The sequence below is a fragment of the Macrobrachium nipponense genome, chromosome 10, assembly GCF_015104395.2.
Source record: "Macrobrachium nipponense isolate FS-2020 chromosome 10, ASM1510439v2, whole genome shotgun sequence".
In the NCBI taxonomy this organism is placed as follows: Eukaryota; Metazoa; Arthropoda; class Malacostraca; order Decapoda; family Palaemonidae; genus Macrobrachium; species Macrobrachium nipponense.
Window position 1 is genome coordinate 101801217 of NC_087204.1, and position 20211 is coordinate 101821427.

The window sequence follows — 20211 nt, forward strand, 5'->3', positions numbered from 1 at the left end:
TTTAACTTTTGTAGATTTTTTTCCCCTTCCTTTATGAAGACAGTAAGTAATAAGTGTCTCGCTTCTATTTTCAAGAGTGTCACTTTTATGCCCTGAAAAAAACGACAGTCCTGGTTCGTACTTGGGTCACGTAGAAGATCTGAAGTCGTTTCGCCCACGTAGCTAACAAGTCATGTTGAATGATATATATCACCTCGCCCACATTCCGTCTACAGCCGCCAAGATTCTACTAGTAGATCGTTTTCAGCTGTATTTTGTAAAATGATTAACTTTTGACATTAGAGGAGTATTTGCTGACGAAGCTTTGCCTGATTTGCACAGAGAGAATTGGAGACTATTAGTTATACACTGTAGGCATTAGTCATTACTTAAGGTCCCTAGCAGCTTGCCTTCCTTAGGTCCCTAGCTGCAACCACTTTCGTTCCTTTTACTGTACCTCCTTTCATATTATCTTTCTTCCATTTTACTTTCCACCCTCTCCTAACACTTGGATTCATAGTGCAACTGCTGTAAGGTTTTCCTCCTGCTACACCTTTCAAACCTTTTACTGTCAATTTCCATTTCAGCGCTGAGTGACCTCGTAAGTCCCAGTGCTTGGCCTTTGGTCTAAATTTTATATTCAACTGAACTATTAAATATACAGTTTAAGGCGTTTTAGTAGAACGTTTAGTCAGTAGGAAGGTAAGCGCCATTTCTTTAAGCAATTTCATTCGTTTTAAGTTGAACTTTTAGTCCGTAGGGTGATAGTGCCATCAGTGCACCTCAGCCAGTGCACTGTAGGCATTACTTGAGGTTCTTGGCAGCGTCCCTTCCTTAGGCCCCCTTTTACTGTACCTCATTTTATATTCTCTTTCTTCCATCCTACTTTCCTGAACCCTCTCCTATAGGTGCCTAGCTGCACCCCTTTCATTCCTTTTACTGTACCTCCGTTTTTTCCATCCTACTTTCCTCAACCCTCTACTAATAATCGTTTCGTAGTGCAACTGCAAAAAAAGGTTTTCCTCCTGTTGCAGCTTCAGATAAACCTTTCGTCAAAACTGATTCGCAGACTCATTTACAAATCCACACATCCGTGAATTCAGACTAACCCGAGACCTTTGGATCCCTTTACTTCCTCCAAAGCGCCTCAGTGGCGTGGTTGGTATGGTGTTGGCGTCCCACCTCGGTGGTCGCGAGTCCGATTCTCGGCCAGTCCATTGAGGAGTGAGAAATGTGTATTTCTGGTGATAGAAGTACATTCTCGACGTGGTTCGGAAATCACGTCAAGCCGTTGGTCCCTTTGTTGAATAACAGCTGGTTCCATGCGACGTCAAAACACCATCCACTAACAAAACTCATTTAGGAGGAGGCTGCTGCTGCTGCTGCTGCTGCTGCTGCTGCTGTTGTGGTTGTATATTTATCAAGGTGGCCTTGTGCCACCCAGCACGGGCTCTTGCTCCTAGAGAAACCTGTAAGGGAAGATATATTAGATGTGTGTGAGTGTGAGAGAGAGAGTGGAAGGACTGGAAAGACCTTTGGTATTAAACTCTGTGGTCGATTGGTGTACATTTAAACCGGCCTTATGCCAATACCTGCCTTTAGTTACAGGATGCCCGTGGGTATGGTAAGGAGTCTATGAGAATAGATGCCCGGTGTGGACCTTAGAACTCTGACCAAACAGGAAAATTATTATAGAGGAGCAAGATTGGAACTAATCTATGGTATTAGCATTGTCCTAATTATGTGACAGAAATATTGTAGTTTAAGTACTCACCTGACTTTAATCAATTTTTATTTTTCTCTTGTGACGTATAATATCGAAAGATGAAAGCAGCAAGATACTGAAACTCATTACAATAATGCACCACGATTTCTGGATTGAAGTCATTCTATGGAGACAGTTTTAAAACATTTTTTTTTCTTTTTTTGTGTGTGGAAATGCGATATATCTCTCATAAAAGACACATTTCATGAAAAAACGATATCTATTATATATCCAGTGTTTTGCCAAAAAAATAAAATGAGATGCAAAATATAAATTTAGAAACTAATTTGAATATACTTTACCTATATATACATATAGGTATAGAGTGCAGTGACGGAAAAATTTTGGAAAACAAAGCGAATCATTTCCAGTTCAGTGACAAAACCGTCTTCAAAAGTAGAATGAAATACAAAATTCCAACTCGAGCTGATCGCGCCTAGGAACGATTCCAGTGGGAGGGCACACATTGGAATCCTTGCAAAGGGATACGCAGCGGATTCCTTTTCTTATGAGAAGATGCGTTGCAGGATCGTGGTATGGATCGCCGTCCTGTTCCTATGTGTCCTCAGCGATGGAGTCCTTGGCGTCTTTGAGGATGTTGAGATCGAATTAGGAGGTAAGGAGCGTGGAGTCCTGTAGACTGCCCCTTTAGACTTTCCTAAACCTTTTAGGTTTTAGACGTTAGACTTCAGACTTCTTTAGACTTTAGACTCCCTTTGAAAATATATGTGATTCTTGCAATCATATATATGTAATTGCATGTGAATCAAGATTTGAATTTGAATTAGACTTCTTTAGACTTTAGTAGACTTTATTTAGACTTTAGTAGACTTCTTTAGACTTTAGCAGACTTCTTTAGACCTTAGTAGACTTTTTTGAAAATAGGTGAGTAGAGGAAAAGACCCCATATAGACTCAACTTTTCTAGCCCCGCCCCCCGCCCCCCCAAGGGGCGTGGCTACCCCCCTCCCCCTCCTGATTGGGCTCATGTACGTACGTGAGGCCTAAAAAGGGGCGGGGCAACCCCCAAAACCCCCAAAAGGGGTGTGGCCACCCTGACCCCATATAGACTCCACTTGTCTGGGGGGTGTGGCCACCCTGACCCCATATAGACTCCACTATTCTGGGGGGCGTGGCCACCCCAGACCCCAAATTGACTCCATTTGTATTATAAGCTCATGTTACGTACATGAGGGCTCATAATTGACTCCATATGTATGATAAGTTCATGTACGTACATGAGCTCATAATTGACTCCATTTGTCTTACAAGCTCATGTACGATACATGAGCCTTCCATATTAGAGGGGGCGTGGTCCTCCCCCTAACCCCAAATCGACTCCACTTTCTAACCCCTGTGACGTCACATTAACTTATAAGAGGAATAAAACCATCCTTTCAACCCTCCACCCTATTCTGCGGGGGCTTGGCCACCCTGACCCCAAATTGACTCCATTTTGTCTTTACAAGCTCATGTACGTACATGGGCTCATATTAGGGGGGCGTGGCCTCCCCTAACCCCAAATCGACTCCACTTTTCTACCCCTGTGACGTCACATAACTATAAGGGAATAAAACCATCCTTTCAACCCTCCACTATTCTGGGGGGCGTGGCCACCCCTGACCCCAACATAATTGACTCCATTTGTCTAACAAGCTCATGTACGTACATGAGCTCATATTAGGGGGGCGTGGCCTCCCCTAACCCCAAATCGACTCCACCTTTCCTACCCCCTGTGACGTCACGTAACTCTAAGGGAATAAAACCATACTTTCAACCCCTGACATACCCCTGTGACGTCACGTAACTCTCCGGGAATAAAAAACGACATTTCAAGCCCTCACCCCAAATTGACTCCACCTTTCCTATCCCCTGTGACGTCACGTAACTCTCCGGGTAAAATAAAAAACCAACATTTCACCCCTCACCCCAAATTGACTCCACTATTCTACCCTGTGACGTCACGTAACTCTCTGGGAATAAAACCATTCTTTCACCCCTGACCCAAATTGACTCCACCTTTCCTACCCCCTGTGACGTCACGTAACTCTACGGGCGAATAAAAACCAACAACATTTCAACCCCTCACCCCAAATTGACTCCACTATTCTTACCCACTGTGACGTCACGTAACTCTCAGGGAATAAAACCATTCTTTCAACCCCCGACCCCAAATTGACTTTACCTTTCCTACCACCTGTGACGTCACGTAACTCTACGGGAATAAAAACCAACATTTCAACCCCTCAACCCAAATTGACACCACTATTCTGCCCCTGTGACGTCACATAACTCTCTGGGAATAAAACCATTCTTTCAACCCCTGACCCCAAATTGACTCCACCTTTCCTACCCCCTGTGACGTCACATAACTCTCCGGGAATAAAAAAAAAACCAACATTTCAACCCCACCCCAAATTGACTCCACTTTTCTACCCCTGTGATGTCACGTAACTCTACGGGAATAAAACTTGACCCCACCCCGACCCAAATAGACTCAGTTCACTGTTTTTTGCGACTCATGTCCCCTTTAATTGTTTTCAAAAGTAACCGGGACGTTTACCTCATCCTCCTCCTATAAAATCTCTAAATTTATATATGCACATTGCGAATATACTCTCTCTCCCTCCCCTCCTCCCTCCCTCCCTCCCTCCCTCCCAACCCTCCCTCCCTCTCCTCTCTCAGCCGTTACATTTTGTTTTATATATATATACACAGCTGCTTAGATATTCAGAGTATCATGATAAAAGGATATTTGGCGACTGACTTCATCCACATGTGATATCTCCCCAAATAACCATATCACAGTCAATGTTATCTGATGATGAATACGCACGCAACACACACACATATGAAGAAACGAGACCTTATCGCCATATTTGCCCAGCTGACTTCACGCCAACGTTGAAATTTTATTTTTCATAGAATTTTGAGTCATAATCTAGGTGGCGAACACAAGGACAAAGGTACACATTTCAATTTTGTTTATTTATTATACCGAGTTTGAAAGAGGTTGAAAAAATCAAATTACAGACGGAATTGTTATTTTATATTTATAACCAATCCTAAATACAGGGGAATGAATTAATATTCCATACAAATACATACATTAGAAAAAAACTGTACAAACACGAACGCGATAATATGCATTCGGTTTTTTCAAAAACAATACTTCAACGAAACATACTACGGCTACTATATATTTTCTAACCTGTTCCTTCACATCACAGCCCTTAGTATATACCACAAACATTCTTCTCCAGCACTTTCCCGACCGTGTATCGAAGACGACGACGTTTCATCTAACACCTCAAAGCTTTTAAATTTATTAGCTTAACAAGTTTTTTCACTAACTTGTACGAAGAGGTTGATGAAGCCATGGCGAAGTTCACGTCTTGATGTGACAATCCTTCAAGTTCATCCACACATGACTCATTTTATCAAAATCAGTATCACGTGACTAAACAGCTCCGATATCATTGTTCCTAAAATGTTAATAAGCCACCACACACTCGCCATCTTGTTTTTCGCATGTCCCACCCTCACCTTCCCACCCCCTCCTCCTCCTCCTCTTCCTCCTCCTCCTCCCTTTTTCCCCATATTTCGCCACGTTTCGATTTGCTTTTTAATGGCTATATTCCTTAACATCCAATCTTTAACCCCCGCCATTTCAATGAAGTAGCGATAATTCGAAATATTATCAACGTGGGTTTTTTTATTCCCTTGAAATTCTCGAGCTATATCTAAAATATTATAACCTGCGAGCGGATGAGTTAAATCTCCTTCTTCATTCCATTCAACCGTGTTAGAATCTTGTAAGTGCTTAACAAAAGCCGTAACGTATGACTTTTGGGTTCTTTAAAAATATTGGAATAATACCTGTTAAATCGGGATTGCTCTTTTTGCGAGTCATGTCCCTTTTAATTGTTTTCAATGTAATGGGGGCGTTTACCACCTCCTCCCCTCCAGTCACTGCACCTACATTTTCTATAGGAGGGGAGGAGGAGGGAGGAGGGAGTCCCGTGAGCGATATAGCCGGCATAGGTGGTTTTTGGGTATTAAGGGAGACGTGTCCGCTACTACTAACAGCTGCCGTATCCAACTTGCCAGTACCCTCTAGGTTATTAATATCACCATCACAAACCTCTTTTCTATTCATTAACCTCTCATAGGTAATGGCAGGGATAACATAAAACTCCTTCATTTTCAATTAAAAAGACTCCCTACCAAACTCGCAGCAATAGGCAATAAAACCGATAGAATAGTCCCCCCTTTACGACTTTTCAGTATATTTTTCTTCTTAGATATGGACGTTGTTTTCAAGGACACAAGATGAATTTCTCGTCTACAATTTCTTAAGTGTTTAATAAACTTCTTATCTTGAGTTAGATTACCACAAAGAAAATTTCTAAAAATTTCCGAGAGAGTAGACACCAAACCACCGTTTAAGATGGGAATAACTTTACTTCTTTCACTGGGTGATAAACCAGAGATGAATAAAATAAAGTTTTTATTTTTACGTATTAAAGGTTGCTTACGGTTCATATCCGTACAATTTGAGATTCATCAACCCAGGAATTGAATTGACTCGGATAACCTTTCCAATGAACGTAATATTGAGTTTTATTATCTTTCCTCCTCCTTCCCAGAATAGTGATATCATACGTTTCTGGTAGATTTGTGCGAATTAATTCTTCACGATAAAATACGCCCTTTATTTCTTCACCCGCTAATCTTCCAAGAAGTATACGACCGGATTTTGCCTGTATCCACTTTTCGGATTTAAAAATTTTCCAGAGTATTTTGAATTGTATATCCCCTCCTAAAATTGCGTTGCGACGCTCATCGGCAATACGTACAACGTCTCCAACATTCAAGAGCGAAATGGCAGGAGGATTAACGAGAACAGCCTTTTTATACATGCTCGAGAATTGACGTTCAATGTCATCTCTATCCGTTAATGCGTGAACCTCTTGCGGGGTGCGACCCAAACTTCTATGGGGGTATGATTATAACTCTGAACAATGTCGCGCAAGACGTTAATGTATTTTAAGGTATATGTGTGAGATATCTATATATACGACCCTTAATAGTCCTTATGACTCTTTCAGCTATAGAGGATTTTATTTCTCTCGAATAAACGCTATATAATTTTATATTTTTACTATCTAGATATTCTCTGACGTGTTTGTTATAATATTCCCTACCCTCATCGCTATTCAAACGTGAAATTCCCAAAAATTCGGTAGATTCGATAACCTCCTTCAAAGCGCGACGCATAGTAACACCATCCTTCTTTTTCAAGGGAACAATTTGTAGATATCTGGAAAACACGTCAAATTACAAGACTAGCAAATATTTAAACCCATTATTATACCGAGCTAATTTGGACATATCAGCTAAATCGGTGCTCGCTATTACTCTCGGTTTAGGTGACATGATTTTTCTTCTGGGGAATTTTTTTCGAGTGACTTATGCAGTGTGTAAGACTTTTGTCCACGTAAGAATTCTTTAACATTTTCACGAGTAATTTGGCTATTCAGATTTTTCGCTACTCTGAATAAAGAGTCCACCCCGCTGAAACTACCCACACCCCGTGCATCTCCGTACAAAGTTTTTAGCAGTTTTATCCGTTCTTTATCCATATTGGTAAGCTATTTGATATTCCGTTTCACCCAGAATATTAGTTCGGAGCTGTAACACTTCAGGTGTTGACGGAGCGAAGTCTACTAACAAATAACCATAGCGGTTATGTGATAGGCCTTTTTATATATGTCCGAAAGGCTGAAGCTTTTTGACGGCCAGAAATAACTGCTGACCTAAAGTTTCAATTGACTAAAATCACGATTTTTCATTAGAATATAATGTGAGCAATTCAAGCTTATACTTCTACTAAACTTTCCTGAATGAAACATAATTCTGCGTTATGAATATAACTGAAATAGATGATGACGTCCCGCTGTGAAGGCGTTAGTCACAAATTTATTATCCCTGGCCTCGAGGAAGCAATCATCGAGTATGAATAATAGACCTTTATTAACCTCCGTCTCACCCCCTTTTCAGCGTAATCAAAGGGATTTAAAATTTCTTTGGATACTTTTAAATTTGGGACCTATTGAGGGATGCGTTTTCGAGGGGTGTTCAGATACCCCGCAATATAAAATGTATTGGAAACGCGTTTCATAGAGTTCAATGATTTTTTGACATAGGACGGACTTGCCACTGTTACTAAACCCCGCGATGATAATACGAGCGGGATTAGTGAACGGGTCTAACAACTGCCCAGGGAAGGTGATAATTTCATAAATTATTTTAATAGTAACGGTATATTTCATTGGGATGAAGATTTAAGGAGAATTACTATACCACGTATCAAGAGAGAGAAATTGAGAACGGGGGACGTTAAAAGTATATATGTCAAATTTAGCGGAAAAGCCGCGAAATTATTAGGTTTTCATATTAATACCGGTTATGAAATATATGGCGGGCGTGAACTGAATGAACACATTTCCCTTGATTCTCTACCTGATAATTGTGGGGTAGATTATATATATGTGTATACGGATATAGTTCAACCGACGATTTTTGGCGGGAGACTAGTAAATATATTGGACTGTTTTACTTTAGCAAGTGGTAGAGGAAAAGGAATACATAATACAGTCTACAAATTGTTGAACACGAACATCTTGGATCAGATTTCTATTCTTATCACGGATCAAAATGGTCACCTGTTTACAATTTCACTAAAGACTCGAGTGTTACTTGCCTGCTCCGTATAAAACCTAGAGGAAAATTAGATGAATAGGTGCGTATATAATTCGATGTTCACCCTTGGCATTCCTTATTCGTGATCGTAACACCCTCGAGTGAACTAGAACTTGCGAATCAAGTTCCACTTAAATTGTTTGGGAATAGTATAAACAGTAAAATGAGAGTGTTATTCGCGCCTCCTTCAGAGGCGGAATTTAAAAAACTATTTTTATCAGACCCTTTATTAAGGAGAGGAGCGGATTTGAGGATATTTCCGGTTTGTATCCCGGCTGCAGAAGGGGAAGCGGTTTTTTTTCGGCCATAAGTGGCGTTGCACGGAAAGTGCTTCCTTTTCTATTTAATGCCGCGAAACCTTCAGTTAATGAATTCGGTAGATCTGTGTTATCTGATATGGTAAACAGCGGTTTACCTTTAAAAGAATCCATAAAACGAAATGGTATAAGGCCCTCAAAACTACTGGACAACGAATTTTAAGCGGTACTGGAAGGAGAAGGAGAACGAGACGGAAGAAAACAGTGAAACGATTAGTTAGACGGTCGAGTGTGGGAGGAAAGAAAAAACGGAGGAAGAGGAAGGGCACACGAGTTAAATCTAGGAGTAAATATAATAAGGACGTGTACGATCTTTTGTAACTCATTCATCAATTGACATTCGGCGGGTACGCACTCGTTCTACCCTTCATCTAAAATTATATAAACACAAAACATGGCTAGCGTAGTTCCTAACATACCCGGAACTGGTAATCAAGTTCCTTTCATCGTATATTGCGGGTATATCAGAATTGTTCCCGAATGTTAATAGACGGAGAATTATTGAAACTTCAATTAATTCAAAGGAAGACTGGATTTTACACCTTGTAATATTTCCATAAATCAAGTTCTATCTGATAAATATATAGAATTTCGGCGTTAATGGGGTGGGGTGGCAGTTCCTTCTTAGATTTGTCAAGTATAGCTTTAGAATTATATATCACAATAGATAGGGACAACGCAATTAGCGGATGATGTCCATGTGTCTGTCGTTAATGGTATTAGTAATACATTATTTAAATCCGCTTCCGTTTTCTTGAATGAAAAGTTGGTGGAATCCTGTCCTGTATTTATACTAATCATATATAAAAATGTTGAAAATGATAAAACCCTCGGCATTACCTACCACCGGTCGGGCGGGATTTTTATATGATGACTATCATGTAACACATGGGGTAACTCGGCAATTTACTGCGAATACCTTCGGTCAAACGGCAGGTGGGAGACGAAAGTTATGGGTGACATTAAAACGAGGGGCGTGCATACATATTTTCCACTTCTTTTGGATATAGCGACTATAGACATGTATTTACTGGATTCGGTTGATTTGAGACTTAGACTCGAATTAGCGAATAATAACTGGGGTTTTATGGGCGCCCACACAGACGGACATTTAAATGTGCTGAATATAGAAAAGGCTAAAATTATGGATCGATAGAGTTACCCCACATTATAAACGCAATGTCGGCTTTAAATGAAGCGATAGCAGTTAATCCTATACAATATATATTTGATAAGACTTTATACAAGACATACGTTATTGGGCAAAATGAAAATTCGATTTTAATTGATCAGCCTTTTAACAGTTGTATACCTGAAAAAATACATTGGCCATGATTGATATGGAAACATTTTTCAGGTGATTAACGCGACCAATAGTCTATTATTTTTTCAATCTTTCGATTTAAATAATATCATATTACCGTTAAAATGGAATACGGTATATAATATTCAATGTAGTTTCCCTAATACCATCATGCAATTATATCACGAGACGCAGAAAAGTATAGGGGGTGGCGGTGATAATCTGATCACTTATGATAGTTTTAAAAATGGTAGAGCTATTTACTGCTTTAATTTTGTGGTGGAAGATGTTGAAGATTCCATGCCAGTGGAAATTTCGGCAAACCTGCGAATATCGATCAGGCTGGGTACGGCTACGCCTAGCCCTTGCATTATTTTACTTTTTGGGGATACCAAGGGTATTTTAACGGTGGATGCGGATAGGGGTTTATTCAGTGTGATGTTAGGGGTTAAATGGAATGGATACAAAAGAAATTGAAATAAGTTTAAAAGGTTCACTCGGTGACCGGGTTAAATATTTAGGTGTGTTCGCTTCGGATGAAGTAGGATTATTGACATTGCCAGAAAGTAGAATTAAACCTTTAGTTTTTATATCTAATACATTATCTTCGTCAACTGATATTAATATTGTTGGTCATTGGGTATGTTTTTACGTGGAAAAATCACCTAGAAATATAATCTTCTTTTTTGATAGTTACGGTATAAATCCAAAAGTTTATTCGAATGACTTCTCTATATTTTATATATGCGCATCCCGAATATAACCTCTATCGCCTAATAAAACAAATACAACCTGATAAATCGTACAAGTGCGGTCTTTACGTTAGTTTTTTTGTTCATTGCGTGAGTCACCGTGTGAAAGCAGTATTATCCTTAATACAAAATGTATTCTCATTCACTCGTTTGGGAGGTAATGATAAATGGATAACGGGATATTATTTTAAATATTTGAAAAAGTTTAAATGTTCACATTGGAGGGGTCGGGGGTCAAACGTGCTATTACGTACAAGGAATGTCTCCACATCTTGAACAACTAAGGTAAATGCATATTTTTCTTTGATTTTTATTATTACTCCATTTACATTCTATTAAGGATATATTCTATATATGTATCATACACCTTCAATCACATAACTTTTTTACTTATTTCAGGATGAGCTGTGAGAATCATTCGCCCATGAACGTCGGTGTTAAACTGCTAAGACGTCTTAGTCGTTTCCTCTTAAACGTTTTTCGGCATATTCAGGTTAAAATAAGGATACACGTGGAAGTTATATTGGGATGCGTGCTGAGACGGTCTGACAGCGATTAGTGTATTGAATTTGTAAACTCTTTATGTGGTCAATAAATCCTTATGAATAATTATATAGGTGTTTTTTACTATGCCCATAATGCATTTGAACGGAAAAAAAAAACAGGGAAAACGGAGAAAAAGAGTGCGTGTTTTCTATGGAATCAGGAACTATTATTAAATAAATATATAACACATCGGTTTTTACATACCTTCACCGGGTTGCTCGTTTCCTTCAGTAGTGGGTGGTGGCGAAGTTGATCGGGGGTTGCACTGTTGTGGGCTGCCAGTGGTAGTTGTTGCATCTCCTGCTACTTCTTCTTCTTCTCCTGCTTCATGTCCATGACCCGTTTTTCACCTTCCTAATAAATGAGTTTGGGGCTCCAACACCATAATAGTAATGGTGTCTGACTTGAGTGGCTACTTCGTCGGCTGACAGTTCACTACTAGAGTTATTTCCCATATCTGAAAGGGAGGAATAATGACTGTTTTATATATTCCGCTTCTTTCAACGGGTAACATTAGTTTTATAAGAATATCTATTCCATATACAGATGAATCTTATTGCTGTTTTTAATATTTACTATACTATATGTTCAAGTAAATGGAAAGTGTTTTATATGCTACTTACTGAATAGTGACGGAGGGAAATGACGTTTCGGTCAAGAGAAATACTTGTAGGGACGGAGGGTCGGTGGTGTTGCACTTACTCTATACACTTTGGGTAAGGAATAACATCAATTTTTCCCTTGTCGGTTGTATTTATGGTGTTCAGTTGGGAAGTAATAATCAGGTGTGACATATGGTGTTTCGATGAAGTATTGTATTCCAAAGATGAAGTTCACGCCTTGTAGCGATAGAATTTATCCCCATTGGAGGAAAGATGTGTGGAAGTTTTATATATGAGTCATATGTGTGTGTGTGTGTGTGTGTGTGTGTGTGTGTGTGTGTGTGGACGGCCTTTGTCGTGAGGAAATGATAAGGCTTGTTTATTCGTGTCTGCGAGAAACATGACTGGAGTGATACTGATTTTGATAAAATGAGTCATGTGTGGATGACCTTTGGCGTGAGGGAATGATAAGACTTGTTTATTCATGTTAGTCTGAATCATTGCTGGGAGAGGCTTGATGTCTTCGTCACAACAGGTTTGTAATCAGTGATTGTGATAAAGGGGTCTTGGGTAGAGGGGCTTTCGTAGTTCATTATCTCTTGGAAGGATTGTCACATCAGACTTGAACTCTCGCCATGGCTTCATCAGCCTCCTCTTGCAAGTTAGTTTTCGGGAACTTGTCCGAAATAAGTTCAGGAAGAGGAATATGTCTAGTAGTGGCCACTAACTGTGTGACATGCAGGAATTACGGTGTGTGGCGGACGTCATTCGAGCTTATCCATATGCCGAATTGGCAGGTTTTCGATATTCTCGCACTGGTGCATCATATGCCTGTCTTCGTGATAGGGGTATTGAAGGGTCCGCCATTGTGAAAAGACCTGAAAATATCACATCTTGGGAATGCGACGAAGAAGTTGATCTACCCACCATAGCTACCTTATTAACACAATACGGTATTGGTGCCCCCATTGAAGATAATGAATACGCGCAAAAGAGCGTGGCTTATTCCAAAGATGAAGATCACGCCGATCGTTTGGGCAGAGATACCAAACAGATGAGGTTCAATCACTTTTTTTCTTCGGTCAAGAAATTGAAGGAAGAATTAATTTAAATCATCGTATGACTATGTCAAATATGTTATCTTTCCCGCTGGCATCGGTCAGAGCGGACTGGTTAATACGACTTGGTTGAATCAATATTTACCTTGTCGTTAGCTACATTCAGTGATGAAATGAGCAAAATTGGTAAAATATGCTGCGTGGCTATAATGAAAAAGAATTTATCCCTGTTGGAGGAAAGGTGTGTGGAAGATTTATATATGAAAAACTTGTTAGCTAAATTTAAAAGCTTTGAGGTGTTAGATGAAACGTCGTCGTCTTCGATACACGGTCGGGAAAGTGCTGGAGAAGATGTTTGTGGTATATACTAAGGGCTGTGATGTGAAGGAACAGGTTAGAAAATATATAGTAGTCGTAGTATGTTTCGTTGAAGTATTGTTTTGAAAACCGAATGCGCATATTATCGCGTTCGTGTTGTACAGTTTTTTTCTAATGTATGTATTTGTATGAAAATTATTTCATTCCCCTGTATTTAGGATTGGTTATAAATATAAAATAACAATTCCGTCTGTAATTTGATTTTTCAACCTCTTTCAAACTCAGTATAATAATAAATAAACAAAATTGAAATGTGTACCTTTGTCCTTGTGTTCGCCACCTAGATTATGACTCAAATTCTATGAAAAATAAAATTTCACGTTGGCGTGAAGTCAGCTGGGCAAATATGGCGATAAGGTCTCGTTTCTTCATATGTGTGTGTGTGTGCGTGATTCATCATCAGATAACATTGACTCTGATATGGTTATTTGGGGAGATATCACATGTGGATGAAGTCAGTCGCCAAATATCCTTTTATCATGATACTCGAATAATCTAAGCAGCTGTGTATATATATATAAAACAAAATGTAACGGCTGAGAGAGAGAGAGAGGGAGGGAGGGAGGGAGGGAGGGAGGGAGAGAGAGTATATTCGCAATGTGCATATATAAATTTAGAGATTTTATAGGAGGAGGATGAGGTAAACGTCCCGGTTACTTTGAAAACAATTAAAGGGGACATGAGTCGCAAAAAACAGTGAACTGAGTCTATTTGGGGTCGGGGTGGGGTCAAGTTTTATTCCCGTAGAGTTACGTGACATCACAGGGGTAGAAAAGTGGAGTCAATTTGGGGTGGGGGTTGAAATGTTGGTTTTTATTCCCGGAGAGGTATGTGACGTCACAAGGGGGTAGGAAAGGTGGAGTCAATTTGGGGTCAGGGGTTGAAAGAATGGTTTTAATTCCCAGAGAGTTATGTGACGTCACAGGGGTAGAATAGTGGAGTCATTTTGGGGTGAGGGGTTTTGAAATGTTGGTTTTATTCCCGTAGAGTTACGTGACGTCAAACGGGGGTAGGAAAGGTGGAGTCAATTTGGGGTCGGGGGTTGAAAGAATGGTTTTATTCCCAGAGAGTTACGTGACGTCACAGGGTAGAATAGTGGAGTCAATTTGGGGTGAGGGGTTGAAATGTTGGTTTTTATTCCCGGAGAGTTACGTGACGTCACAGGGGGTAGGAAAGGTGGAGTCAATTTGGGGTGAGGGCTTGAATGTCGGTTTTTTTATTCCCAGAGAGTTACGTGACGTCACAGGGTGTATGTCAGGGGTTGAAAGTATGGTTTTATTCCTTAGAGTTACGTGACGTCACAGGGGTAGGAAAGGTGGAGTCGATTTGGGGTTAGGGAGGCCACGCCCCCCCTAATATGAGCTCATGTACGTACATGAGCTTGTTAGACAAATGGAGTCCAATTATGTTGGGGTCAGGGTGGCCATGCCCCCCAGAATAGTGGAGGGTTGAAAAGGATGGTTTTATTCCCTTATAGTTATGTGACGTCACAGGGTAGAAAAGTGGAGTCGATTTGGGGTTAGGGGAGGCCACGCCACCCCCTAATATGAGCTCATGTACGTACATGAGCTTGTAAGACAAATGGAGTCAATTTGGGGTCAGGGGTGGCCACGCCCCCAGAATAGTGGAGGGTTGAAAGGATGGTTTTATTCCCTTATAGTTATGTGACGTCACAGGGGTAGAAAAGTGGAGTCGATTTGGGGTTAGGGGATGCCACGCCCTCCCCCCTAATATGAGCTCATGTACGTACATGAGCTTGTAAGACAAATGGAGTCAATTATGAGCTCATGTACGTACATGAACTTATCATACATATGGAGTCAATTATCAGCTCATGTACGTACATGAGCTTATTATAATACAAATGGAGTCAATTTGGGGTCAGGGGTGGCCACGCCCCCCGAATAGTGGAGGTCTATGGGGGTGGCCACGGCAGAATAGTGGATCTATGGGGTCAGCACACCCCCCAGACAAGTGGAGTCTATGGGGTCAGGGTGGGGTCAGGGTGGCCACACCCTTTTGGGGGTTTGGGGGGTTGCCCCGCCCCTTTTTTAGGCCTCACGTACGTACATGAGCCAATCAGGAGGGGGGAGGGGGTGTAGCCACGCCCCTTTGGGGGGGTGGGGGGCGGGGGGCGGGGCTAGAAAGTTGAGTCTATATGGGGTCTTTTCCTCTACTTAGGTGTTATTCTTGTAATCATATATATGTAATTACCTGTGAATAAAGATTTGAATTTGAATTAGACTTCTCTAAACTTTGTAGACTTCTTCAGACTTTTAGTAGACTTCTTTAGACTTTAGTAGATTTCTTTAGACGTTAGACTCCTTTTGAAAATATATGTTATTCTTGCAATCACATATATGTAATTGCACGTGAATAAAGATTGATTAAAATTAGACTTTAGTAGACTCATTTAGACTTTAGCAAACTTCTTTAGACTTTAGTAAACTTCTTTTGAAAATAGATGTGATTCTTGCAATCATATATGTAATTGCATGTGAATAAAGATTTGCATTGGAATTTAACTTCTTTAGATTTTAGATTTTTTTGAAAATAGGTGTTATTCTTGCAATCATTTATATACAATTGCATGTGAATAAAGATTTTAATTTGAATTAGACTTCTTTAGACTTTAGTAGACTACTTTTGAAAATATATGTTAATCTTGCAATCATATATATGTAATTGCATGTGAATAAAGATTTGAATTTGAATTAGACTTCTTTAAAAAAATTGACAAGAAATATCTATCATCTTCCAGAGTTCCCAGACTTCGGTCGCCTGTCGTATGGCCAGATGATAGGTGTGTCAATAGCAACGATATTCTTCGTCGTGGTCTGGGCACTGGGTTACATACCCATGGACGTGGACCTGGGCCAGTGGATCAATCTAAGGAAGAAGAGACAAGTCGGTGGGCCCTTGGTGAGTACGGAGTGCTATTATGTTTGTGTTGTGCAAATTAGAGCCAATTCCCGTCGCAGTTTAACGACATACTAAAATTTTTATGCGTTTGTATATTTATTTGTTCATCCAGTTTTTATTCATTTCTAAACGATAGCCCCTCTGGTGGGCTTGTTACATCGTGAACAGAGGTTCATCTGAATAATAAAAATAATATTACGCTGTCTGTTCTTATAATTTATCTATTTATTTATTCATTTGTCCTCTAATTTTTGCCTTTTCAATAGCTGATCTCATTTTTCTTTATTTCCTAATACCTTCTGTTAATTCCCATGATATTCTTTGGAAGCTTGAATATAATAAAATAATAATAATAATACTTTACTAAAGGTAATGGCTACTTCAGCAGCGTTACACTTGCAGAGATTCCGTACTACTTAAACAGGCTAGTAGAGCGCCTATAGAGGTCATGATCAAATACAGTCAAAATTGGTGTATATATTTGAATTTTATGGATAAACTATACCATAGTCATCAAGGTCATTAACGGTTCTCTCTCTCTCTCTCTCTCTCTCTCTCTCTCTCTCTCTCTCTCCTCTCTCTCTCTCTCTCTCGTTAATGACTTTGATGACTATGGTATCATAGTTTATCTGTAAAATTCAAATATATACACCAGTTTTGACTCTGTATTTGATCATGACCTCTATAGGCGCTCTACTAGCCTGTTTAAGTAGCACGGAAAAAGCCGCTATTCGCAATATAGAGAAGAATCTCTACAAGTGTAACGCTGCTGAAGTAGACATTACTTTTAATAAAGTATGCTTGAGAGAGGGTCTGCTTCCTAAGTGCAATAATAATAATAATAATAATAATAATAATAATAATAATAATAATAATAATAATAATGATCACAATTCTCCTTGTCGAAAATGATGGCATGGTTGCAGGTCCACAATAATATAGCATTTGAGTATATGGTTTTTAATGGATATTAAAAGCTTTCGAACCTTGTACTAAGTTCATTTTCAGTCAAGACTTGACTGAAGATGAACCAATAATAATAATAATAATAATAATAATAATAATAATAATAATAATAATAATAATAATTGAAGAACAGCAATTAGCCCGGATGGGAATAATGCTTTCCATGTCGTATTATACCATAATTTAGGTTCGTATGAAATATAGTTCCCTGGCGTTAGGTAAGCTCTCGTGCTGAATGACAAGTCGTACTCCTAAGACGGAAGTGTACTTGTTTGACACGCTGTATAGCTTTGCAGCAGGCAAACCCATGTCAGTTACCTCACTGTCTTCTGAAATGTGGTCCCAGAGGTTATAATTATAGCCAGAGCTTTCGTCTTCTTCCAGGTATAAGCCTAGAAATGTCCCAGAGGCTGTGGTGGACCGTTTTATGAAGGAGAATAAGTGTCATTCAAGCCACTGGTCTGGGGAATAAATGAGATTTTATTGTAATCTTTCATCTAGATTAGATGAGGTAGATCACAGTACGTTTTTCTGTCCATTATGCAGTAATTGTTTGGCCAATTGCTACCCTCTGTTCAGAGATCGACAGATGGGCGAGACATAATCTCAGCTTAATGTCGAAAAACACGCATGTTTTTGTGGTTCCATTGTTGTGTGTAATGTGTTCTCTCAAGCAGAAGAAATAAGTATTCCGATGAGCCTCATTGTTATCCAGCAGGAAAATGTATTCGTTTTTTTTTATGGCCACGAGGAAATAATTGAGTGGAAAAAAAAACTACTCCAGCGCGCGTGCGTGTGTGTATGATTCTCTGTGATTCATTGAGACCGGTAGCTAATACCTCGGAGCACGCCATTCGCGCCCTCGAGTGACGCATTCGGGCGCAAAGATGGGTCAATGTGACGTTACAAAATGAACCCAATTGTCTAGGAGACTTTTAGTTGTGGATCAAACGTCTCCCAGGCGTCTTTCGTTTGTGTCTCCTCGAGACCAAAGTCACATCGGCCTAATGTGAATTAGGGCTACTTTTCGCGGTGCTAGACCCATATCAGTATCTATACGCTTATTCGCTAGAGGGAAAAAGGACACAAGACAGCTTGAATGAAATGACTGGCCATTTAGGCCTACTTTTCTGAAAGGAAAGGACACAAAGCAGCTCGCACCTATAGGGATCAAAGTCAACTGGGCCTTCAGCTTTTCGCTGTCCTAGACTCATGGCAATATTTTTTAACTCATACTTAGAAGCCAAAGGACTGGACCACTTTGAATTAAAGTCACGTAAGTCTAATTTTATCTACTTTTGCCGTTACTAGACGCATAAAAGTTTCAGCGTTCATACGCTGAGGCAGAAGGACACGAAGCATTTTGAGTGATAGTCACATCCAAGATCTTTGGTCACATCGGCCTAATTTCATCTGCCTCTCGCGATGCTATACGCATAGCAGTTTTTCGCTCATACTTAAAAGCAAAAGGACAAAAAACAAGATTTAAAATCGCATAAGTCTAATTTCATCTACTTTTTGCTCTGCTTGACGCATAAGCACTCTCGAATATAGGGACCTAAGTCACATCGGCCTAATTTGATTCACGTTTCGCTATCCTAGACGCTTATAAAAATTTCCCCCTCATCTAGAAGCTAAAGGACGCACAATACACCTCGAATTTAGTGCTCGTCCACCTGTGTCAAAATGGGTCCTCCGTTAGCCGGATGCCCCATAAGCCGATTAATGGGATGGGCGCTGTTTATCGGCTGCTGGTCGCCAAACACTTCCCCTGCGGAGGCGATCTTCTCCACCATCACCGCCTCGGCGACGGTCAACGCCTACGTCTACTTGGGGGAACTCTCCGTCACGCAACTCGTCCTGTTTTTCGCGGCTTTCCTGAAGATCGTCGTCCTGACGGTCACGGGGGTCTTCCCTATCAGGATGGACCTTCAGAAGGCCTTCGAGAAAGGGAAGAACTTCGTGGCGGGTTGGTTGCCACCCGAATGTCCTCCGGAGGACATTGGATCACCTCTCGGTTACCCCGCAACTCGCGACGCGAGAGACGCCAGTTTCACAATGGTGAGTATTTTTTTTGTTTTCTAGGTCTCCATCTTTGCCTCTCATTAATATGTTCTCGTTTTTGTTTGAGACTAAACCCCCGGCTTTATGCCCAGCACGGGCTCTTGCTCGTAGAGCAACCCCTAAGAGCCATTTCTGTATTTCCTGTTACCTTTTTGTGACTTTTTCAAATGAACGCCATAATATTATTTGAAAGCTTGAGTTTTTCAAGTCAGTGGCCCCTTTTGTGGGATTGTTCTTTGTGGAAATAGGGATTTTCTGCTAAATAATAATAATAATAATAATAATAATAATAATAATAATAATAATAATAATAATAATAATAATTTAGTTATGTTGGAAAACAACAAACAATAAATGTACCGGGAACTTATTCAAACACCGTTCAATGAATTCATCGGTTTTATAGAATCTACAAAATAATAATGTTAGCAACGAGAGATACCTTTACGCTTTTAAATAACAACAAGTGCAACAATATTATTGTTGTTGTGACATTTAAGTTAGTTATTAAGGTTTTAGTCTCCACTTTTAAAGAATATATTAACTTAAACCGCTCTTTTGAAGTCGATTTTGACAATAATCTTTTGTGTCCGTTATAACTCGGGAAGTCGTCAAGTTATATTTGGATGAGCGCAATTCTCCTTTTAATATATATATATATATATATATATATATATATATATATATATATATATATATATATCAAAATATATATATATCAAAATATAAGGAGAATTGGCCTCATCCAATATATATCTCTTAAACTTTCCTTGTCTTGACCTCTAATCGCCACAT

The 20211-nt window shown here is 39.8% G+C and overlaps 1 protein-coding gene across 1 annotated transcript in view; it reads left to right on the plus strand.

The window, feature by feature from the left end:
- Window positions 1–1067: 1067 nt before the first annotated feature.
- The window catches only part of LOC135223827 (uncharacterized), a 58511-nt gene continuing 39367 nt past the window's right edge, over window positions 1068–20211 (plus strand). The window contains exons 1-2 of the mRNA XM_064262691.1: window positions 1068–2360; window positions 16226–16386. Coding sequence (XP_064118761.1) covers window positions 2261–2360; window positions 16226–16386 — 261 coding nt within the window. The 5' untranslated portion in view covers window positions 1068–2260. The remainder of the gene's footprint in view (window positions 2361–16225; window positions 16387–20211) is intronic.